We start from the raw sequence: 25338 nt of genomic DNA, 5'->3' as shown, positions 1-25338 counted from the left end.
CAGTCTGGCTAGGGAAGCTCTTGTTTTTCTGCATGTTACATGTTGTCTTGTCAGAATGATGTGACATGCCATTAATAGGTTGACTTATACTGTTCCCGAGTGAAATCTTCTCGATTCCTTGTACTGCATATTGTAGTCTATAATTTTACATGTTGGCATTACTAGATTCTCACCAATTCTGTGAATTTTCCTTTTGTGGGCATTAAGTTCTAAATAAATTGATACAGTTTGTTTTGAGATTTAAATAACCATTTAAAATAAGCAGCTCTTTGGTTTGCTAAATGCTGTGTGTTTTTTTTTTTTTATTGTACTTTAGATGAAGGTTTACAGAACAAGTAGTTTCTCATTAAACAGTCAGTACACATATTGTTTTATGACTTTGGTTAACAGCCCCACGACATGTCAACACTCTCCCTTCTCGACCTTGGAGGACCTTTTTTTTTTCTTGGTGAAAATATACATAGCCAAAGATACACCATTTCAAAGATTTCTACATGTACAATTCAGTGACGTCGATTACATTCTTCCAGTTGTGCTGCTATTCTCACTATCCTTTTCCAAATGATTCCATCACCATTATCTTCAACTCACTGCCCCATAGGCTTCCCATCAAACCTTTTGAGTTGCTGTTGTCAGTTTGATCTCACATAGTAAATGCTGTGATTTGTGTTTGTTTCTTTTCCAATTTTCCTGGAGCTATTGATTTACTGTATTTTTATGTAATTAATGCAGGCCTCCTGTCTTTGTTTGCCAACCCTGCCCTCCCCACCGCAAGATATTTTCATAAGTGCTGAGTTATTTTCATAAGTGCAGCTATCCAATTTTTTTTTACATGTTGCTGTAAAAAATTAGCATAGCATGCTTAGGAAAATACCTCGTGGGGGGAGGGTGTGGCTGGCAAACAAACGTAGAAAAAAATGGTATTTTTTAAAATATGCATTCAAGAAAACTGTGCTGCAAAGAACTGACCAAAACAAACTATGGTTCAAATATATTTAATTATATCTTCATATATAAAAATAAAAACTGGTATTTTTTAAAATATGCATAAAAATATGGTATTTGTATGTAGTAATTCTTCATTGATAACCTTATCAGAAATACCCTTAGGCCTAGGCCTAGAATCCTCTTCTGTCTCACAGGTTGTTTTCAGAAATTGCCACAGGGAATAGTCAGTCATGCGTGTTATAAAACCCAAATGCCGATAAAATATGAAACTGATGGGCATAAAATATAACTCAATAAAAATATTTCAAAAAATATGAAAACTTAATACAGTTGCATTCTAATAGAACAACCCATTTTTTAAGTTAACTGTTATAACAACAGCAAAGAGGAAGGACTGGAATAAGAACCTTTGAGTTACAGAGTGTAAAAATTCAATCTTTAGAATTAAAATTTCCTCTTAATTTCTATTTATCACTAGAGTGTATTTCATCTACAGTGCTTAAGGAGAGTTTGTGAGTGGTAATTTGTGAGAATGAGCAGGAGAGATTGACATCAGTCTGCATCTTCCTTCCTCTGTATGCAGCACAGTGGTCACTGGTAATGGCTGGCCTTCCATAACTCAGGTCAAAAACTGAGAATGGATTCAATGGCACGGACATGGTTTTGTTGTGTACTGCCATATCGTGCCGGGAGACCTCTAATGAAATTGTCAACAAGACAGCTTGGTCGCTGTCCATTACTACTACTTTTTTTTTTTTTAATTATTATTTTTATTGTGCTGTAGGTGTAGGTTTACAGAGCAAATTAGTTTCCCATTCAATAGTTTATACGTAAATTGTTCCATGATGCTGGTTGCAATCCATGCAATGTGTCAACTCTCTCCCCATTACTGCCCCGAGTTCCCCATTACTATTCGTCTGGTTTTCCTGCCCCTTCCTGTCTTCTCATCTTTGCTTTAGGGCAGATGTTACCCTTTTGGTTTCATATAGATGATTGTTCTAAGGAACACTTTACTTTCCTCATGGGTGTTATTGTTTATTTTATAGGCCTGTCTATTTTTTCAGTTAGCGATTGACTGCTAACCGAAAATCAGTGGTTTGAAACTACCAGTGGCTCCATGGGAGAAAGATGTGGCAATCTGCTTCTGTAGAGATTTACAGCCTCTGGAAACCCTGTGGGGTTGCAATAAGTTGGAATCAACTTGAAGACAGTGGGTTTTAGTTTTCAGTCTATTATTTGACTGAAAGATGATCTCCAGGAATGGCTTCATTTCCAAGTTAGAAGGGTGCCTGAGGGCCATAGTCTCTGGAGTTCCTCCAGTCTCTCTCAGCCTAGTAAATCTGGTCTTTTTTTTATGAATTTGAATTTTATACTGCATTTTTTTACCCCTCTCTATCTGGGACCTTCTATTGTGATCTTGGTCAGAGTGGTCAGTAGTGGTAGCCAGGTACCATCTAGTTCTTCTTGTCTCAGGGTAGTGGAGGCTTTGGTCCCTTAGTCCTTTGGACTAGTTGTTGCCTTGATTCTTTGGTTTTGTTCACTCTTCTTTGCTCCGGATGGAAAGAGACTAATAGTTGTATCTTAGATGGCCGCTTGCAAACTTTTAAGACCCGAGACACTACTCACCGAAGTAGGGTGTCAGACATTGTCTTTATGAACTATGTTATGCCAGTTGACCTAGATAGATGTAATCTGAGTCTGTGGTCCTTAACTTTCAAGCCCAGTAACTGAGTCCCATGAGGTGTGTCCGTTACTTCTAGTGCTGGTATTGCATAGTGCAGGAAATTTAAAAAAACTTTTTGAGTTTTTTTTTTTTCCCCAGTCATGATCTCTTGAGGAGTCTTTAGTGACATCACATGTATCCCTAGGGTTGCATTGAACCCCAGTTGAAAACCCTGGTGTAGGTGTAGATACTTGTTGCTTTCCTTCATTTTATACCTCTTTGGGAAAGTTTTATCAAAATCATGTATGGTAAAACCTTTACACAGTTGCTTTATATAGAATAGTTTTATAAAACACCATGTTACTTGAAGTAATTACATACTTTTGTCACATAGAGTTTAAAGGTTTGTAACTTTCTATATTTCTTTCATTTAATTGTAAGTTTCTTGACAGAGTTGTGTCTTGTTTACATTTGTATAGCAACTAGCAAAGTTGGATGATTCTGTTGTTATTGAGTATAGAATATATGCCAGCCAGCTCATTTGGATCAGGGGTGGAGCTACATTGATTTCTTCTTTATTGTGATAATTTTTCCACATCTTTTTAAAAAAGAGATCCACTTCTTTATTGTAGTGCCTGTTCTAAGTTGGCTAGAGATGCAAATAGATAAGCCACTGAAATAGGCTCCCTGGTTTTAAAGGGGTACGTACCAGGATCTTGGGTTGACAAAGGCCAAGTAGCAGCACTTAACCACTGCTGACATGATGAATGGGCTCAGTTACATACATATACAAATAAAACCCCTTTTACATCAGTGGACTCATACTATGCATACTGTTTTTCATTGATACCATTATTTTGTCAGTCAGTGTCAACATCTTGCAGTATATCCTTCTATACCTTTTTACATGTTCATAAAATCACATATTTATATGCACGTATGTAGGGATTTTTGTTAATGTTTTATAAAAGATACATCATATTGTATATATTTTTTGGCATTTTGCTCTTTTCACCTGATGATACACATGAAAATATAAATAATGATCTAACAATTCCCTAATATTTCATAATTGCAAACTACAATTTATTCAATTATCTCCTTATTGATGGACATTTGAGTTGCTTTTTGTTTTGGGGATTTTCTTTTGTTTTTGCTATTAATGTTGAAATAAACATCCTTATGGAGCTTTTATTTCTATGGAATTTATTCCTAGGAGTGCAGTGGTGGATTGAAGGGTATATATATATGTGTTTTTAGCTGTCTCAGAATACTTTAATTGTAACTGTTTAATCACAGCAAGTTTAATCAGGATATATGGTAAAACCAGGGTGTACTGATATGTAAGGTGAAGTTAACTAGTGAGTCCAGTCCAGTTCATTCCTGGAAACACCCAACCCAATGCAAGGTATGTGGCTATCTCCCCAGGATCTCTATCTAGACCTATCAACTGGTCCTGTCTTTTTTTTTTTTTTCTTTTAAATTGTGTTTTAGATGAAAGTTTTTCCTCTTCTTATTGAAGAGGGAGGGTAAAGTAGAGTAAGAATTAATTTTATTGTCTGTCACATGCCAAGGACTGCTAGGTAGAACACATGAGTTACTTCGTTTAATCTTCATGATAACTTTTTACAGAAAAATTGAGACTCAGAGATTAAGGAATTTATCTGAGATTTTCTAACGTAGTGAGATTCAGATTTGAGACTGGCCAGTTTAATTTACAACTCTAATATACCATTTTATAGTCCAACTAAAAGTGAGAGAATAAAAATCAAAATTAAATGAAAGATTATTAAATTTCTGAGTATATATCGATGGTTAGGAAAGCTTTGGAAGATGTGTTTTGGTTCTGTATCAGGATACTTTTTATTATAAGTGACGAAAGTCCTACTCAAACTGGCTAAAACAATAAGGAGATATGTTGGTGTACATTACTGGAATTACAGATGTAAGGCAGGCTTCAGTGTTGGCTTAATCCTGTAGCTCAAGCTCAGGCACCATCAAATCCAGTTGGCAGATTATTCTCTGTACAACTACAGAGAGTACTATTCATATTGTAATCTGTGTCCCTTAAAAATATTGGCCTTGATTTTCTGAGATTCCTTCAGTTGTGATCTTTCATGTGGTGCGCTCTTCCTCAGTCTGGCTTTTTTTCTTCATGATGCTGAAATTGCTGCTGTTGGCAATATGTTGTTGGAAGGAAGACAGGGCATCTCTGTTGGCTCTCAAGAGTGAAGGACTTATTCTCTGGAAGCTCCCAGAAAACTTCATTGCCCACTCATGGGCCAATACCTGTGGCTAGAGGAATTCCATGCACTAATTGAGACCTGTCTTTTCTTGAAGCAGTTACGGTGATAAGGATTGGGGGTGGAAGTGTGGGTCAACTTCTGAAGTACAAAAGTTGGGAAATCATAAGGAAGAGGAAGGGAGGAAATGGGTGCCCAGTAGGCAACTTGGTTGTTCAAATTCTTCATAATAACGTATGCTCCTGCTATGTGTGGGATTGTAATCCTGTTTTCCCTATTTGTTAACCTTTTAAAAAGTTATGAAATAAAACACATATAGTTAAATGAATACCCTCATAATCCCTATCCAAAACTGGAAACCCTGGTGGCGTTCGGCTGCTAAACAAAAGGTTGGCAGTTCGAACCCACAAGGCGCTCCTTGGAAACTCTATGGGGCAGTTCTGCTCTGTCCTACAAGGTTGCTATGATATCCAGATCAAGAAGTAGAACATGCTTCCCTTGCCCTTTCCTAATTAATATCCTCTTACCCACCAGCAGTACTGTTCTTACTTTGATGCTATTCACTTCCTTGTTTTTTTATAGTCTGTTACCAAGTTACACATTAAAAGTTTATATAGTTACTGATTTTTAAAACAATCCTGGGAAGTTCTTAACACTATTTTACTGTATGACAGAGATTATTTTCCAAAATGTTGTTATATGTTTTAAACCTCCAGACCTAGGACTTAGCTATAAAAATTTCGTGAATATGACTTTGTTTTATGTTAATAATGAATTAGTTCCTAATCCGTTTTGTGTTGCCTCTGAACTGCCTATTATGATAATCCTGGATTAAGAAAGCCCTTTTATTAATAGATTAATTTAATAATTGATAAATTATTAATTTATAGTTGTCTTAGAGATTAATGAGTAGAATCCGCATTTATTTCTACTTTTCTGATTTGTATTATCAGATCGTAGCAGAACTAATAACTGGAGTGTTCCGTAGAGTTGTAGATAGGAGTTTAGAATGAAGTATACTTGCAGCAGTATTGCTTGCCCACAGAGAAGTTTCTTCTCTAACACAATAAAATTTCTCAGTAAATTGTCTTGAAAGTCTCTTTATAGAACGCCTGTATTTATGACAGAAATACTTCACATTAATGTCTTTATAAACTTAAATGTAGAAGTAGATGTTGTCTTTTTCATACTTTTTTTTGGTATTATATATAACGTTTCTTCCTGTCTGTTACTTGCAGATCCATCTGTTAGGAGTTGAATTGTTTCCCCCAAATGTGTTTGACTCCTAACCCTTATACCTGTGGATGTAACTCCAGCTGGAAACAGGGCTTCCTTTGTTATGTTAATGAGGTCATATCAGTGTAGGGTGTGTCTTAAACCTAATCACTTTTGAGATATAAAAAGAGCAGATTAGGCACAGAAGCTAGCTAGCACAAAGGAGGGAAAGATAGATGCCATGTGGATATTGCCAGGGAACAGAGGAAAGCCAAGGCTAGAGAAGCTGAGGCAAGAATTTTCCCCCAGAGTGGACAGAGAACAAGACAGCCTTCCCCTAGAGCCAGTGCCCTAAATTTGGATATCTAGCCTCCTAAACTGAGACTGTAGGATTGCTGTTAGTTGGAATCGACTCGACAGCAGTGGGTTTGGTTTTTGGTTTAAACTGTGACAGAATAAATTTATGCTCATTAAAGCTAACTATTTGTGATATTTCTGTTACAACAGCACTAAGAATTAACTAAGACACCATCTTTTCTAAGACTTCTTGAAATTCTATTCTAACTCAGTCTGAGAAGTTTTATGGTTAGTGTATTCACTGGCTCTTCATTAAAGTACCTGCCTGATACTGACTCAGCAGACACTTCAGTGATAGTGCCTTTTCAGTGGTAGTTGAACTGGCAGCTTTACTAGGTCTCATAACTTAGATTGTAAACCTATTTTTTTTTGTAATTTTATCTTAAATGTAAAAGCCCTCAAGAACTTTTAAGGTAATTATCGAGGACTGTCTGTGCCAGTGTTAATGCTTATTGATTGTGGCAAAAATGACATAAAGAAAATACTTAGTTTTTAAAGTTTTGTTCTAAACACTTTAATTTTGAAATAATTTAGAATTCGCAGAAAAATTGTAAGAACAGTACAGTACAAAGAACTTCCCTATAATCTTTCCCCAGATCCACCAATTTTAAACATTTTAGCACATTTGCTTATCATTGCCATATGTAGATACATACTACTTTTGTTCTGTTTGAGAATAGGTTGCATGTCATGTCTCTTTACACCTTACTCTTTCTGTGTTTTCTAAGGACAGCATTATAGTTATACCAAGTTCCGATAATTTCACATTGATGCAGTACGTTATAGTACATATTCCTATTTAATCAGTTACCCCAATAATGTCTTCTTGCTAGCAGTTTTTTTTTTTTAAACAGTCTAAGATCCAGTTCAGGATTATATATTCTATTTAGTTGCCATGTAAGCATTTACTTTTAATAGATTATTGGTCTTAAAATCTTAAGTGTTGGATTTTTGTTGTTTTTTTTTAAAACAGCTAAACCAGGTGGACAGGTGAAATGTCAGTATATCTCTGCTGTGGATAAAGTTATATTTGTGGATGATTATGCAGTAGGGTGTCGGAAGGACCTTAATGGAATCTTGTTGTTAGATACTGCTCTGCAAACTCCAGTTTCAAAGCAGGATGATGTGGTTCAGCTTGAATTACCTGTTACAGAGGTAAGTTGAAATAAATATCAATGTGCTCCTCTACTTAATGTTATCTCAAACCTATTAGCTGTTAAATGAAATTAGGTTGTTCTTTGATGACATCGTGCCCCTATAAAAACAAACAATTGACCTATTGACCAGAACTTTAAGTGTTTGTCTTTCCTGTGCACTATTGGTGCTTATTGAAGTGGTATTTTTAGGTCTCAGTCGTTCATCAGTACAGGTTAAACAGTTGTAACACAGACCCCAAAGTACAATGGCTTAAACAAAGACACTTTTTATTTTTCTAGAAACACTCCAGGGCTCAGTATAGGGGTAGCTTTGCATTTGTGACGCCTGCTCCAGGCATCATTATTTCCCAGCTGTAGGGAAAGGGAGGGTAGAAGGCCTGGAGAACTTACTGGCATTTTGTGCACGAATGTGTACATACACATGCGTGCGCGCACACTCTCTCTCTCTTTCTCGCTCTCCTCTTTCTTGTTCTCTCTTTCACAAGTTCTTTCTCTCCCACACATGCTTTTTTTAACATTCGCCAGAACTGAGTCACATGGTCATACCAAGTTGAGAGAGAGATTGGGAAAGAGCTGTTTTTTTTTTTTTAAATATTAAAAGGGAGGAATAAATATTAGTGGATAGCCAGTAAGCTTTGCTGTGCAGCTCTCTTGCTTAAGAATCCCATTTGTATTTTTCTGTAGTGTTAACTTTTCATTACTTAATTGCTAAGTCTGTCCCAGCTTAAATTCTTTTGATAGTGGATTGCTAGTCGTATTATGAAAGTACACTTTTCAAAGTTATTGGATTTGTAATCATTTAAAATGGAGTATAAATTATAATGCTCTCTTCCCCTAATAAAGCAAGACATTATTTAGCGAAATGGTCCAATTTATATTTATTTTTCATGGCAAGTTGTTAATTATTAATTGTTTTGCATTTGGTGGATTATTACAGTTAGTTGATAAAATCAATATATTTCCTATTTTTAGGGTCTGAAAAGTATCAGTGTATAAATTTTAAGTGTAGTAAATTTAAGTATTTTTATTTGCATTTTTCTTTTTGGTTATACTTTTTTTTTAAAATGCCAAAATATATCCATTTAGATTTCACGTTTAGTGTGATAGCACAGTAGTCTGTTGTATGTTAATATTGAAGCATATTGCCGGAAATTTAGGTTCCGAAAACAAAGTAGACATATTTTTGTCATCAGAGAATATGTGGATTTGGGGGCATGTCCGAAATCTTTAAACAGAGAATTAGTTCTACTTGTATTGAACATTTTTTCCACACCTAATTTAAGGAATATAGACCAGCTGGTATCTTAATAAAATATATTCTACAGTAAAAGGAGATTCCAGGCTATTTTCAGGTTACCAAAATAACTACAGAATTACAATCAGATATTTGTGCATTTATATGAAACAGACTCTTAGTTCAGTATTTTTCCTACTACACTAACTGAAATGATGGCTGGGTATTCTGTGGCTTCTGCCCCTCTTCCCCTGCCTTGCTGGCTGTTACATCTGCTACTGGTTTTCTGTCTTTTCACCTGAATAATCACAGTTCTCTTATTTACATAATATTGTTTGTAAACCTTCCACCATCCCTGGCATCCTTTACTGTACCACATTAATTTGTCACTATCTTCTCCAGAGTATGGGGTCCTCAGCTTGGTTTGGTCAGTGTAGATTTATTCTTTTCCTTATACCAACCATATATTTCTACTGAGGTGTTCATACTGAATATGTGGTTACTTTTTTAAAATTTTACCTGTTGACCTAGTGAATGTCCCCTGACGTTTATTGAAGGACTTTACATTTATCTCTTTAATATTTTACCTTTTTCAATTTTGCTCATAGTTGCAGCTTGTCCAGTTTTTTCTGTCTTGATTTGGCTTATAGTAGCTACTGTGTGTTAAAAATTGATTATGTAGTACTACAGGATATGCATTGCCTTATTTATTTTTATAAAAATTCTTTAAATCATTATTTCATTAATTTTTTTTCCCAAAGTAAAAGTAGTTAAGCTTTACTATAGTACTTGTCAGAATCATTGCAAATTAAAATATTTGAATTCCGCATTATGGGGTGTGTTTAATTTTCTGTAATCTCTTTTTTTTAGGCACAGCAGCTTTTATCAGCATGTTCAGAAAAGGTAGATATTTCTAGTACAGAAGGTTATGATTTGTTCATCACACAGCTCAAAGACGGTTTAAAAAATACATCTCATGAGACAGCAGCAAACCACAAAGTTGCTAAGGTAAGAAGTTAAAAAAATTACCTTGTTCTGGGGTTATAATAGAAAGAATGTCTCCATCCTTTTGCATTTCTGTCTCCCTTCCTCCCCGCTTCTAGATTTTTCTTTCTCTGTAAAAAAAAACAAAATGTTGTGCTTATAAGCCAACTCAAAGTTAAAATATTTTACTGGATTTTACTTTAAGTTACTGAAGTTCAACTTTAATTTTTGGAAACTGTTTTCCTACTGTGCTCCTAAGGCTTCTGTAGGCGTCCTTGGGTGACGCCAAAGGTTAAATGCTCTACTGCTAGCTGAAAGCTTGTCAGTTCAGACCCACCCAGATACCTTGGAAGATGGACTTGGTGATCTGCTTCTGAAGGGTCACAGCCTTAAAAACCTAATGGAGCAGTTCTACTCTGTACACACGGGGCCACCATGAGTTGGAATGACTCCACAGCAACTAACAATAGGAAGACTTCTGTGAACCTTCTTTAGTGTTTGATGGCTCTGCATTGATTAAGAGGCTGATGAAAGAGCCTTCCTTGTTAGGTTTTGAGCTTGGATGAGAAATGGAATATATCTTTGGAAATGGGAACATTTTTGTTTTTCTTTGACATAATTATTTTTTTGTCATGTCTAGGATGTCTGAGAGATAGTGCTTAGAATTAAATCCTTAGGTATGTTTCTTTAATTTCTTCTGCTTTTTTCTTGTAAGACCTTTTCCTAAATTATAAATGTAATATATATAAAAATAAAATACTGAAGGATATAAGGTAGAAGGTAAAAGTCATTTTCCTAGCAGTAACTTTTGTACCTACAGATTTCTTTTCTTAAGCACAGTTGCAGTTATACTAAAGTATTGTGATGAACCTTCCTTTTTTCACTTATGAATATATCTTGGATATCTTTTCATAGTTATCCATGGATCTCGTAGATCACCCATATTCTTCTTAATACATGAATTGAATTATATATTATAGACTTACTGTGATTTTATTAGTTGTTACTCCATTGATGGGACATTGTAGATAGGAAAACTGAAACCATGCTATGAATTTCAACAGAGAGAATTTATTATAAAGAATTGAATTAGCAGGTATTTGAGAACTGACAGACTGAAGAGGAAATCCTGAGTTAACATAGAGATGGTGACTGTAGGAAGATCTATTACCTAGGTCTGAAGGTTCAGAGAAGAAGGTAGGGTTATCGGAGACTAGAAGCTTAGAAGATAGGCCCTAAAGAGGTGGAACTCAGACTTCTGAGGGGGGCTGCTACCCAGCTAGTACTTCAGGAACTCAGAGGGAGGGGCTGTGAAGCTGGGACTCAGATCTCTGAAGAGAGATTGCTGCCTGACAGATGCTAGTACCTCTGAGGAAGCTCTATGAGATTGGTTCTGGGAGTGCAAAGAGAAAACAAGCCTGAAGGCCCTTTGCTGAACAAGCAACACAAAGGAGCAAGTCTTTATCCTCTCATCACACTTTCTAATTTCCCTCCTGTGCTCCCTTTTTGGCAGAAACTAACAGCCAGGAAACTGGTTGGCAAAGAAGAAATGTAGTTTGCAGAGTCCCATCCCCAACATGGTATAGCAGAGAATTAAAGGGTAGGTTTGTAGCTGCAAGTTAATAGTTTAATAACTGTCACAGTGTATCTTCCCCCTTTGTCTCCTCAACATCTACATATCCATCTAGTGTATATATTTGAACTCTCATATAACAAAAGTATTGTTTTAGATGAATAAGATTCATTGTTGTTTTTTTACATATGAAGATTCTGTTCCCTAGAAAGGGGAGATGCAAAGTTCCAACAGACATTTTATCTATTTGTAGGTAATGTTAATTACTCCTAAAATTTAGTCTCAACTGTTTAGGTAATTGAATTGTGTTATCTAAAGACTACATTAACTACCACCAAAAGTTTTATAAGTCTATATGTCTTTCTGTATCTATTATGTATCTGTTATTTATCTAAATCTACATCTGTCTATCTAATTTATGTAATAAGAAGGGAAGAAAATATGCACAGCTGCTGCAGTTCTCCATTCTATAATGGTCAAGAGGCTATAAACCAGTTGCTGTTGAGTTGATTGCGACTCATAGCGACCCTATAGAACAGAGTAGAACTGCCCCGTATGGTTTCCAAGGAGTGGCTGGTGGATTCGAACTGCCGACCTTTTGGTTAGCTGCTCAACTCTTAACGACCGCGCTACCACATTTTTAACTTTCTGCTTCTACCACCTATTCCATATTCTCTTTGTCCTCGTTCAGTACCTCAGCTGGTCAGGATTCTTTACACAGAGGTTGCAGGACCCTGAATTTTTACAGGGATTATTGATGCCCACTGGCTTGCCCATTTCTTACTAATTTAAATTTGTTGCTACTTCCTCCTTATGTGAACCAGTTAGCATGATGTTATCAGTTTAGTGGACCAGTGGGTAATCTGCAGGATGTTAGGATAATCAGGATCACTGCAGAGTAGGTTATGGTAAAGAGAATGAGATATAGTCCTAAGGTAAGACCATGAAGATTTAGTGTTGACCCAGCCAGGTAAAAGCAGACTACTTTTGAGTGGTCCTTAAAAATAGAGAAAAAAAAATTGACTGAACTGCAACAGTTTATGAGATAACAAGTGATCTGTTGAATTGCTTCAGTAAAGACATGTCATCTGGAGCAGATGTGCAGTTGGAGTCACCACTTGATGGCTTATAATAATCCACAGTCATTCTTCAAGATCCATTTATCTTCTACATAGGCCAGACAGGCCAGTTAAACGAGGATGAGGTAATGTCATAACCCTGCATCTTTCAAGTCTCTTATGGTAGTATTAATCTTAGAAATTTCCTCAGGAGTGCCTTATTGCTTTGGTTTACTATTCTGATAGGAAAGGAGAGTTCTGGGGGCTTCCACTTGACCTTTCCTACCTTGATAGTCCTCAGAGAGATCAGAGAGCCAATGTGGGGATTTTTCCAGTTGTCAGTTCTTTATCTCCTCGAGTTATGCATTCAGGATCTGGGGAAATAATTATAGGATGGGTCCATGGACTGTGAGACAACTTTGGGCTAAAACTCCATTAATTATTTGACCATCATAAGTCCCTCCATTTGACTGGTGGACCACAGCAGTGTTTTAGGTTAGTTCAGTGCCACTCTCTTGTTATGCTGAAAGACCACAGTATTTTATTTTCTCCAGTTCATGGTCACTGTAGTGAATGTCCACTTTGAGAAAAGTAGTACAAAGCGAAAGTAAGTTGAGAACCTGAATGGTTTTTGAGAAAGACTTGGAGTATGATTTACAGCATATAGTTGGAGCATTGTTGTAGGATTCTTTCTCAAGGGGATTTGGCTTCTCTTTCAACCAAGAGGCTCTGGATCTATGAACAGGTTAGGTCTTAGAAAGTAGGTGAGAAACTTTTATTCTCTCTCTCTCTTTTTTTTTAGCAATTCAGGTCAATTTTCTGACCACAAGTTTTTTCAGTTAGATACCTATAATAAATTAGTAGGCTGCCTAGAATGTACTAGACAGAGTGGAAAACTATTCACAGTTTTGCAGGGGCCAGAATATGAAGAAGAAATTACTTTGTAGACTTAACTTCTCTGGGAGAATAATACTTAGCATTTTTGCAGTTTAATTTCTTCAGTAATTACCGTGATGTGAAATAATTGTGGTTAACATTTATTGAGTGCTTACTCTGTCAAACACTTTACCAAGCCTCACTCGAATTCTCATAAAAACATTATGTGAGTAGATACTTTGTTTTCCCCATGTTACAGAAGCTGAAACTGAGGTTAATTTGATCAACATCACATAGTTGATGGTGAAGCTGGGTTTGGAATCCAGATCTATGTGACTACATTGCCTGTTTTTAGTTACTATTTTTTGGTTTATGATAAAACAACAACAAAATAAACATTTGCTGAGTGGAGCTAAGTCCTTCTATACCCCAGTAATGATTAACTGTAGAAATATATTCCTGTGAATGGAGATACTTGAGTGTCTAGTTTGTGTATAACATTGCATATGTGCTGGAGGAATATGAAGAATGATAGATGCTTTTAGTTATTCTTAATGGTGGATGGGATATATCAGAATACTTGTTACGATCTGGTTCTAAATTGTCCTTCTCAAGGTGTTTTTTTGAAGTTTTACTTTTTACGTAACCACAAGTTCATGCTTTAAATGATGAACTAAGGAAGTAAACTGACTTGAGATTGATAATCCTTTGTTTGATAATATTTAATTTATGGTTTTGGTTAAAACTGTTGAATAAGTTTTCTTTTGCTTATACTCCATTTTCTTTCAGTGGGCCACAGTTACATTTCATCTTCCTCATCATGTGTTGAAGTCCGTTGCCAGTGCCATTGTGAATGAACTCAAGAAAATAAATCAAAATGTTGCTGCCTTACCTGTGGCATCCTCAGTGATGGACAGATTGTCTTACCTCTTACCTAGTGCACGTCCAGAACTTGGAGTGGGGCCAGGCCGTTCTGTAGACAGGTATGAACTTTACTTAAAAAGAGATGTGACAATGAGATTGAATTGATGAACTTTCTGAATTCACCAAGAATAACTGTAAAATCTTTATATGATTAAAAAATATTTTAAAATACTTCTGAAAATCATTCAGGTTCTCATTTACTTCTGACAAAATACTGAACTGAATAAAATTACCACTTGAATTACTATTGTTAGACAATTTCTGTTAGTACTCTCAAGGTATCCAAAGGGGCCATGAAACCAGATTTTGAAAATTCTAGTTTACCACTTGCTTAGCAAATATTTGAGTCACCCTAAAATTATTACAGAAGTGTCTGGGTGCTATAAACAGGTAGAGTGTTTGGCTGCTAACCGAAAAGTTGGTGGTTCACGTCCACCCAGAGGTGCCTCAGAAGAAAGGCCTGATGCTCTACTTACTGAAAAATCAACCTATAGAGTACAGTTCTACTCTGACACACATGGGGTTGCCATGAGTCAGAATTGACTCAGTGGCAACTGGTTAAAATTATTATAATTATTCAATATAAAGAATGATTTTTCTGTTGATGAACTCTTGTGGCCTTTGAGATAAATTTTGAAAAATCTAAAAACCGTGCCAGAATCTCAGTGTGAAGAAAGAGCCATATGTTGCTTCATAATGACAAATGAAGGGAGTTGAAAAATCGGTTGGGACAGTTTTGAAGTAAGATGTTTATGCTGTCTGCCCTAGATATAAACAGTATGCCAGAAATCATACCTCAACTATAATTTTCTTAAGTAGATATTTATTGAGTGCCTACTTTGTATAAAACTGACTAAAAAGCCAGTAATACATTCATTTAAAAACTAAGTACTTTGGTGTTTGGAATGAACTTAATTAGATTCTTATTAAACGTACTGAAGTTTAGGAGTGTTATACTGGGGTTGCTATGAATTAGAATCGACTCAGTGGCACTGGGTTTATACTGAAATACAAAATGTAACAGTTTTGATTCATATTTGTCTTCCCATATATCAGTTTACATTTTCAAATTTTAATTATTAGTTGGTTGTGAATTGTAACTCCTTATGGATTTCTCTGAAGTACATTTTTAAATAGTACATGCTGATATCAGAGAAGACATTACTGAATGAATTCATTTTTAACTTCTTTTATAAGCGTGGCTCTTTCATTAATATGCAAGATTTATTGGCTTGTCTTTTGGCAAAACGGTGGCTTTACTTAATTAGTTGTGCTTTTAGTTAAGCGATTTTGTAACTATAAATTTTATTGGTTGTGTTAAAAATTGGGAAAGGAGTTTTATATTCTGCCATAATATTTTTATCTTTTTTGGGCAAAATATAGAGATTCATTTTAATCTAACTGTCAGGTGGTATGTGCTGTGGTTTTCATTAAAACATTCTTTGGAGTAGAGAGTGTATGTCTGGAGAAGAAAAAAGAAGAGAAATAGGCACTTAGAATAAGTGTTTCTTATCTGGGAGCTGTGCTTTTCTTAAGACTATAGAACAACGAGTTCCTTAGAGCTATTTTCTTTTCAAAGAGCAGTAGGATTTCTAAAGAAATTGGTGCAAGCTGTGGTTAATGTTGTAGTTTGGGAAATGCATTAGTTAGGATATTCAGTGTTTTTGGAGGTGTTAAGATGTCCTAAAATATTAATTTTGAGGTAGCCTGTGGTGTTTCCATGATTAAAATTGAATCTAGAAGCCTTATAAGGACCTTGATGACCTTAGGTCTATCTGAGGTTGAGTTAAAAGTCTACCGGATGGTACTGCTGTTTTGTTTGGTAATATAGCTAGTGGACAGGTTTTCTGTTCTAAAACAGATACGGGGGGGGGGGGGAACCTCATACCGCCAGGAAAGGAGCACCGAGAGCAGAGCGTGTCGTTTGGACCCGAGGTTCCTGCGCAGAGAAGCTCCTAGTCCGGGAGAAGACTGATGATGACGAAGACCTTCCTCCAGAGCGAAGAGATAGAGAGAGCCTTCCCCTGGAGCTGACGCCCTGAATTTGGACTTTTAGCCTCCTTTACTCTGAAGAAATAAATTTCTTTGTTAAAGCCATCCACTCATGGTATTTCTGTTAGAGCAGCACTAGATAACTAAGACAGAATTTGGTACCGAGAGAGTGGGGTGCTGCCCTAACAGATACCTAAAATGTGGAAACGGTGTTGAAACAGTGAATGGATAGAGGAGCGGCAGTGGCAGAGGACCAGCAACAGTAGAGAACCTGCAGTAGCAGAGAAACAGAAGTGGCAGAGAACCAACAGCAGCAGAACCAGGAGACCAGCGCGAGATGGAGCTGGAGCCAACCCACAGGGCGAGAGAGCCGAGTGCCTCTGTGCCAGAGGCTTCCTGGCAGAGTGGGGTGCCTCCAGGCACTTATCCGTGGAGCTAGGCTTGCTGACCCATAGAGTGAGGGAGCTAAGTGCCGGTGTGCAGGAGGCTTCCTGGCAGAGTGGGGTGCTTCCGGGCACTTACTGGTGGAGCTACCCAGCTTTGGAACACTTGCCCCAGCAGGGCAGATGCGGGTGTGAGGCCCAAGGGCCAAGAGGCCACAGAAAACAGAAGCAGAAGCTGAAGAGACAAGGGACACAAGAAGCCAAGCTGCTTTAGTCTCAAAATGTTTGGCCATGACCTCAAGGGTTTCAAAGGGTGGAGCCATGGCCTCTGGTGTTTCTAAGGGTGGAGTCGTCATGCCCATGGACTAGTAGAATGGTGCACCTGAAGCCAAGGGAGCAGAGTTGCTGTCCCAGTGGGCCTGGAAGGCGGAACTGAAGCCCAGGGCCTAGGAGCTTCCACTCAGAATCTGGAGACTGTGGCCAATACCTAGAGTCTGGAGGGCAGGGCCATTGTGTAAATTGTCTCAGAGAACAGAGGTTTATTTTCAAAGCCTTGAGGGCTAATGTAATGTGTTCTGCTGACTTGCTTGGTGCCTGTTATCCCTTCTTTCCCTCTGGTTTCTCCCATTTGTAATGGAAATGTCTAGCTTGTGCCCATTTTGCCATTGTACCTTTGGAAGCAGATAACTTGTATTCTAGATTTCACAGATGAAGAGGAATTTTCAGATTTTTGACTTGGAGTTAAGACTTTTGCTATGATATGATGAGATGAATATGTTTTGCATGTTGCAAGGATGTGATTTTTTTGTGGGCCAAAAGGTGGAATGTCAATGGATTAAATTGTGTCCCCCCAAAAATGTGTTTATCAGTTTGGCTAGGCCATGATTCCCAGTGTTGTGTGGTTGTCCTTCATTTTCTGATTGTAATTTTAAATTAAAAAGGACTAGGGTAGGATTGTAACACCATCCTAACCCAGGTCACATCCCTGATCCAGTGTAAAGGGAGTTTCTCTGGGGTGTGGCCTTCACCACCTTTTATCTCAGATAAGAAGCAAGCAGAGAATTGGGGACCGCATACCACCAAGAAAGGAGCACCAGGAGCAGTGCGCATCTTTTGGACCCGAAGTTCCTGCGCAGAGAAGCTTCTAGTCCGGGGGAAGACTGATGATAACGAGGACCTTCCTCCGGAGCCGAGAGAGAGAAAGCCTTCCCCTGGAGCTGACACCCTGAATTTGGACTTTTAGCCTACTTTACTCTGAAGAAATAAATTTCTGTTTGTTAAAGCCAAAAAACAAACAAACAAAAAACAAAAAAACTGATACGGGTCCTGGAGAAATCTGTAGTCTGTAAATAATGATGCTTTTTTAACCCAACACTTTTTTTTTTTTTTTTTAAGCCAGAACAACTGTGAGTAAACCTGAGCCCTCTAGTGATATTATAGAAATCATGTACCAATTTAAGGAAAGAATTTAAAGAGAAATATTTTTCTGATCTCTTTGTGATGACCTTTACCACTTTGTCTCTCTCTTTTCCCTTCCTGTTATCAGTTGTAGTTTCGTGTGAAGAAAAGTAAACTTTGCTTAGCAGTCCTTTCTTACTTGAAGTCTTTTAGGCTTTTGTAATTTTGATATGACCCTTTTAATAATTACTCTCGTACTCTGTTAAAGATTGGCTGTCAGTGAGCTAATATATTTTAACATGAAAACATGAAGATTTCCTTTTTTGGTAATACCTTGGAGAATACAGCATTCCTGGAAAAAGGATTTCTCTGGATAGTGAACAGAAAACTCTGCTCTCTACTTTTTCAAAAAGTTAAACTAGAAAATATTTTTTGCAATATGATTAAGATAATCCTTTGGTTGTGGTTTTGTGAAATTATGCAAAACTTGGCACGTGATGAAAGCATACAACTCTCTGCTTCTACACATCCAGATTTTCTGTTCTCTGCTTGGTAACTATGCACCATTGGTTAATTTAATCTACCCTTCGAATTGTTTATCAGCTGTTAGCCATCAATCAGGTTATTTTTCCCTAGCCTGTTCAAGTAAAATTCCTAAATGTGATCACTTTTTACTTTAAAATAAACAAAAACACCTATTTTGAACTTGGTCTTTAGACCAGTCACAGTTTTTGTTGATAACTAGCAAAATTCCTTCTCCAGTGTTAAATAGGAATTTCACTGCAATTAGATTACATAAAGTATGTTTACTTTTAGATCATTGATGTATAGTGAAGCTAACAGACGGGAGACGTTTACCTCATGGCCTCACGTAGGCTATAGGTGGGCACAACCAGATCCCATGGCTCAAGCTGGATTTTATCATCAGGTAAAAAAGAATATAAAAAAAATTTTTTTTTTCAGTATGCCTTTGTAGACTTGGGTAAAATCGTCGACATTTTAATACTTTTTCAGTAATTTATATCATTTTATAGAACTTTGCTGTGTTCTTGTACATATGTGTTTTGTTTTGCTCTGTTCTTCTCTTTGATTATAATACTGACTGGCTATTTGCTATGTTTCTGTAGTAAAAGAAAATAAGTATTTGTTAGAAAGTAGCTAACAACTAAGTTACTTAATTCTTATAACTAAGTGTTTTCTTTCAGATTAGGTAATTTTTTCTTTAATCATCAAATAAGCAGCATTCTCCAGTTTGCGTTTTGAAAAACTGTTCTCTCTGAATGTGTGCTTATTTTCAGTTTTTGAGTTCTGCATTTGTAATACAGTAGTAGATGCTTAGGTAATTCAAATAAAAGCAACACATTTGAGTCGCTACTGAAATTTCAATTTTAATTGAAATGTAGGACTCTTATATATGTTATCTCAGATAAGGACTGCTGGTGGCATAAACAGTTAAGCACGTGGCTGCTAACCGAAAGTTTGGTGATTTGAACCATCTAGCGGCTTCATGGGAGAAAGATGATCTGGTTCTATAAACATTACAGCCAAGAAAACCCTATGTGGCAGTTTTACTCTGTTACACAGGGTTGCTGTGAGTTGAAAACGACTTGACGGCACCTAACAACAACAACATATAATAGATAATTAGAGAAGCCAAGTTCAGGTGATGCAGTACAAACTGAATACACATGTATTGAAGAATTGATTAAGAAATTGCATAGAAAGAAGAAGAATTGGTCAAGGAAAATGGTCATAGTTTTATGTAGGAAAAGAGGAAGATGTACATACACTATTAGGATTAGCATAACACAAAAACCTGAGAATGGGAAATTATGGAGTGCTTTGCTAAGTTGAAGTAGAGAAAGATGAGGTTAGATACGCTTAATACAATAATTAATAGGAAACTTCAGCTGAGTAGTACAGACTGGCTTACCACTGCTAAAGCGTGTAAGAAATCTAATACACGTCATTTAAGGAGCAATGGTGGCAGTGGTTAAGTGCTCGGCTGCTAACCGGGAGGTTGATGGTTTTAACCCATCAACAACTCTGCAGGAGAAAAGACCTTTGCAATCCGCTCCTGTAAAAATTACAGCCTAGGAAACCCTATGAAGCAATTCTCTTGTCATATAGGGTCACTGTGAGTCAGAATTGATTCAAAGGCACAACAACATAGGTCACTTTACATAAAGCAAGCTCATTTAACTTTAGAATTCAAGTAAACTTGAAGTACACTGAAGTTATTGTCAAAAAAATCTGAAGAGTGAGTATTCCTTATTTATCTTGAAGTGTTCTCAATATTGTAACTAAATTTAAATCAGAAACTCATATATAGTTGGATATTTTACTTGAAGTTTTTCAGATTTCCAGTTAGAAAAGTGTGGAGACTGGCTAGTATTAGAATCACCGAAATTATTTTTCTAAATTAAGAGTTGAATGTGGACCATTCTTCCCAACAGCATCTTACAATTTGGTGTTATTTCCTTGAAGAGTCTCTGTTAAGTGATGACTTGATATTTTTTCTGTTTAGACATTGTGCAGTTTATTCCATCTTTGCAAAGAGATCAAATCATAGGTTCTCTAGAATCTCCTGCCTGTGTTAGGGGCTTATTATTATTTTTAATTTTCTAAAATTTATAATAAATTTACATCTATAGAATAAGTACTCAGAAGTATTAACATTAGTTTTCCAAGGTATGTTTAAATGTGATGTATTAATATATGTATGTATATATTTACATACACCCCACTGCCATTGAGTTGATTATGACTCATAGCGACCCTGTAGGACAGAGTAGAACTGCCCCATATGGTTTCCAAGGCAGTAAATCTTCACGGAAGCAGACTGCCACATCTTTGTCCTGCATTGTGGCTGTTGGGTTTGAACCGCTGACCTTTTGGTTGGCAGTCAAACACTTAACCACTGTGTTGCCAGGGCTCTACACAGGTATGCACTGCATAACATCCTTTTGGGCAACGTTCTGTTCAGGCAACGTGCCACCGTATATACGTCCGTGGTCCCATAAGGTTATAATAGGGTTCAGAAATTCTGATAGGGGAACGGGACTTAGTGGGTGTAACCGGATGTAGCGAATGCAACAACCTCGTACATGTGACATGTGTATCTCGTGTCTCTGATAACTATACAGAGCAATTGCTCTGCTAGGCGTATAATGGTTCAGTACATATATACAGGCAGTCTCTGGATTATGAACAAGTTCTGTTCCTAAGTCTGTCTTTAAGTCGATTTTGTACATAAGTCCGAACAGTTAGGTATGGTTCATATCTAACGTCTGTTAGTCAAATGTCTGTCTTATTAGTGTGCCTTTCTATGCATAAAAAACATTAAAGAAACACTTCCAGATACACTAAAACATCTTTGACATAATAATACAGTAATTTCATGTCTATTGCAAAGTAGTGCCGGTTTGTTATTACGAACCACTGTATGTACCTCAAATTTTTAAAATAATAGACTTCACAGGGTTAGTTCATAATGATGAGTTGTTGAACATTATAACCCAGGAACTGCCTATAACCTATAATACGTATGTTGTTTGCACAACGTCCAAATCATATAATGTCCTATTTCACAGAATGTATCTTAACATGGATGTTAAGTGATGCATGTCTGTGTGTGTGTGTGTGTTGTGTGTATATAGCATTTTGTTCCTTGTGTCTTAAGTATATTACATTAGCTAGGTTCACTAGTTTCTTTTCCTTTTTACTTGCTCTTTCTTTAGTAGTTGTATTGTGTGGGATTCAGTTTTTAATAATAAACTTATTAGACTGTTCCCCTTCATTTACTTAACTACATTGAAAATACTTCAGTGGTGCAGTTAGAAAGTGCCAGTTCAGGGATTGTGTGTGCCTGCATGTTTGATTTAGTGGACTTTTTCTGATTAAACACAATATTTCAAATAAGGAAGCCAGTTCATAAACATCTCCAGTTTCACTGACTTGTTGGAACCTAATAATATAGGCTAATATTTTTCCCTGATTATGGAAATTTACCTAAAATTATGAACTTCTTTAAAAAGAGCTTTGTTGAAAATCTGTTTTAATGTTAACCATTTCTATCTCCTTTCTTTATATTTGCAGCCTGCGTCATCTGGAGATGATAGAGCCATGTGTTTCACATGTAGTGTATGCCTTGTTTGTTGGGAACCTACTGATGAACCTTGGTGAGTCTTGTCTTTTCTGGACATATTAGGCTAAGTTAGTCCTCATCATGGATTGAATTGTGTCCCCCCCAGATATGTGTCAACTTGGTTGGTCCGTGATTCCCAGTATTGTGTGGTTGTCCTCCATTTTGTAGTTATAATTTTATGTTAAAAAGGATTAGGGTGGGATTGTAACACCCTTACTAAGGTCACATCCCAGATCCAATGTAAAGGGAAGTTCCCTGAGGTGTGGCCTGTACCACCTTTTATCTTATAAGAGATAAAAGGAAAGGGAAGCAAGCAGAGAGTTGGGGACCTCATACCACCAAGAAAGTAGTGCCAGGAGCAGAGCACGTCCTTTGGCCCCGGGGTTCCTGTGTGAAGAAGCTCCTAGTCCAGGGGAAGATTGATGACAAGGACCTTCCTCCAGAGCCAACAGAGAGAGAAAGCCTTTCCCTGGAGCTGACACCCTGAATTTGGACTTGTAGCCTACTAGACTGTGAGAAAATAAACTTCTCTTTGTTAAAGCCATCTATTTGTGGTGTTTCTGTTAAAGCAGCACTAGATAACTAAGACAGTCCTCTAAATACTCTTCCGAATTTTACTTGTCTGATCTAAATATAATATCATTCTTGCTTTCTTGCCACCTATATTTCTGCCTTTGCTCTAAAAGAAGGAGGTAGTGCTGACTGTCTGTACTCTCTCACATCACTTGGCATACACTGTCTCTAAGGCCATGGGTTTGGTTTTCTTTTTTTGGGTAGTGTCTTTGAATTTTACTGTGTTAAATTTTAGAACTTGGTTAGACATTAGAGATTATATATTCAAATTTCATTTTTGTAGATAAATGCTATTAGGCCCTGTTAATAGAAATAGTAATAATAATAGCAAATATTTATATAATACTTTATATCAGATACCATTCTAAGTATTTTATATAGTTTGACTCATGCAGGTCTCACACAAACCCTATAAGATAGATGCTATTTTCATCTTTGTTTTGTTGCAGGAAACTGAGAACGTTCTCCCGTTTAATCCTTACAGTTACTCTCTGAGATAGGAATTGTCCAGTTTTAGGGTAAAAAAATAAAATTTGTTTTATTTTATTATTCACGTGGTTAGTGAATGATGGAGCCAGGATTTGAATCCTAGCAGTATGGCTTTAGAATTTGTACTCTCAGCCTCTATGTTACGGTAAACCCATCCTAGTACTCTATTCTTTCCACCATTCCACATTGATTCTTTCTGTCATCATCTAATTTATATTAGTTATTTTTTCTTCAGTACTATGAAATGATAGAAAAGGTAGATTAAATATCTTTAGTTTTTGATAGATTTACAGGTATCCTTGCTATTGGAGAAGAGCAGTTAAAAATCGATTTCTATTAAATTAATTTGTTTTTAAGATCTAATGCTTATTTTATACTAAAATTAGTTTGAAATATCAGTAGATTCATCAGCTGATGTGAATGAGATGAAACTGCTGAAGATTATTGGAATGTACATTTTTTTAAAACTTAATTTTATTGTATGATTTCTAAGTATTGTTCTTTGACTTGTTTAAAAAAAATTAAGTGACTAATGAAAAGGAGACTCAGTGTTGCTGACAGTCAACATTAAGCACTTATTACTAATGCGGTTCTGAGGATGTGAGTGGACTGTACATTTGGATTCCAGTTGCATTGAAAAATACTGTATAAAAAATTCATGTTGGTCATCTGCCTGAGGACTGGGGTTAGAATGTGAGCAATTTCCAATTTAGGACAAAGTTTTGTGTAGAATTCAGTCTTTCCCCATATAAACCATCTTTATGTATATAGAAATCATTTTAATATATGTTTTTTAGTTTCTTAGGCCAGTCCTCAGAAAGTTATTTAAACTATACTTGAAAAATTGGACCTTCCATAATATTAGAGAATACAACTTCATTCATAAATGGTTTTCAGTGGGACATTGTTGTTGTTAGGTGCTGTTGAGTCGCTTCCAACTCATAACAACCCTGTGTACAACAGAACGAAACACTGCCTGGTCCCTCACCATCCTCACAATTGCTGTTATACGTGAGGCCATTGTTGCAGCTACTGTGTCGGATTGAATCAGATTTCCAAGTTGGGCTGCCTAAATCTCATCTTTCCTCATGGTAGCCCTGATATGGTCAGGGGTTCAGAAATTCTGCTTCTTCCTTGCCCCAGGATTCAGGATTCCTCAAACTCTTAAGCAGTTGGTGAGGTCTCTGAAAGGCTGGGGATAGTGCTTCAGATGGATTGGAGAGAAGGGATTGATGAGGACTTGAGAGCTGAGCATGGACACCTTCTGAATCTGTAAGGCAGAAAAGAATGAAGACTGAAGAAAACTTGGACTCTTTGAGGGGAGAAATGGGACTCTCATATTTTCGTGGTGGAAGTGGATAGGGTTACTTTGGAGGGAGATAGAATTAAAAAAAAAAAAAAATGGGCGTATTCTGTTACCCAGTAATTCCACTTCTGCTTATCTACCTCAGGGAATTAATTGCTCTTGTATGCACGGAGGTATAAAAAGGATGATAACTGCATTGAAAAACTATGATTCAGCAATTAAAAGAAATGAACTAATTACATCTTTTTTAATACCATCAATAGCTTTCACTATTTTTTGCATTAAGAAAGCAGTTGTAAAATGATTCATGCAATGATACTGGTGGTTTAAAATGAAAAAACTCTATTTTCTGTATGTACATAAGTGCATGTAAAATTATGAAAAATATTTTAAAACTCATAATAGTGTTTACCTGGAGGTGGGATAGGAGGTTTTGGGGTTGAGTATTGTAGTTGAAATAGGTCTTTAGCTTTATATAGTCACGTGTAAGTAGTAAAAATAAAATTTTTATTAAAAAGTTAAAGCTCAGGAAAGAGAGATGGAAAGGGGAAGGATTTAGTTCAGAGGGAAGTTCTAAATGTCATGTGCTTGAGGATGCCATGTAAAAGAATTTATGCGTGACATCTGCATAGTACAAATGGTCTAGGATTTATATGTGAATATAGGTAAGTCTCTGGGTGGTGCAAACAGTAAAGCACTCAACTACTAACTGAAAGGTTGGTGGATTGAGTTCACCTGGAGGCACCTCAGAAGAAAGGCCTGGTGATATGCTTCTGAAACGTCATAGCCTTGAAAACCCTATGGAATGTAGTTCTGCT

General features: G+C 36.6%; 1 protein-coding gene across 17 annotated transcripts in view; it reads left to right on the top strand.

Annotated features, from left to right (window-relative positions):
• Positions 1 to 25338, top strand: part of BIRC6 (baculoviral IAP repeat containing 6) — a 364754-nt gene that overhangs the window by 28071 nt on the left and 311345 nt on the right. For 15 of the 17 annotated variants that reach the window (XR_002824888.1, XM_004369572.1, XM_023736211.1 and 12 more), the window contains exons 2-6: positions 7400 to 7581; positions 9688 to 9825; positions 14098 to 14291; positions 18822 to 18933; positions 22104 to 22186. Coding sequence is in view for 16 of the 17 variants with exons in the window: in XM_004369572.1 (XP_004369629.1) it covers positions 7400 to 7581; positions 9688 to 9825; positions 14098 to 14291; positions 18822 to 18933; positions 22104 to 22186 (709 nt within the window). In the remaining variant the exon portion in view is untranslated. Of the gene's footprint in view, positions 1 to 7399; positions 7582 to 9687; positions 9826 to 12468; positions 12579 to 14097; positions 14292 to 18821; positions 18934 to 22103; positions 22187 to 25338 lie in introns of those variants that run through there. The other 2 variants (XM_023736228.1, XM_023736231.1) reach the window with 2 other exon arrangements.

This window comes from Trichechus manatus, unplaced genomic scaffold (assembly GCF_000243295.1).
Source record: "Trichechus manatus latirostris isolate Lorelei unplaced genomic scaffold, TriManLat1.0 scaffold00005, whole genome shotgun sequence".
Classification (NCBI taxonomy): Eukaryota; Metazoa; Chordata; class Mammalia; order Sirenia; family Trichechidae; genus Trichechus; species Trichechus manatus.
This window is presented reverse-complemented; position numbering and strand designations above follow the sequence as displayed.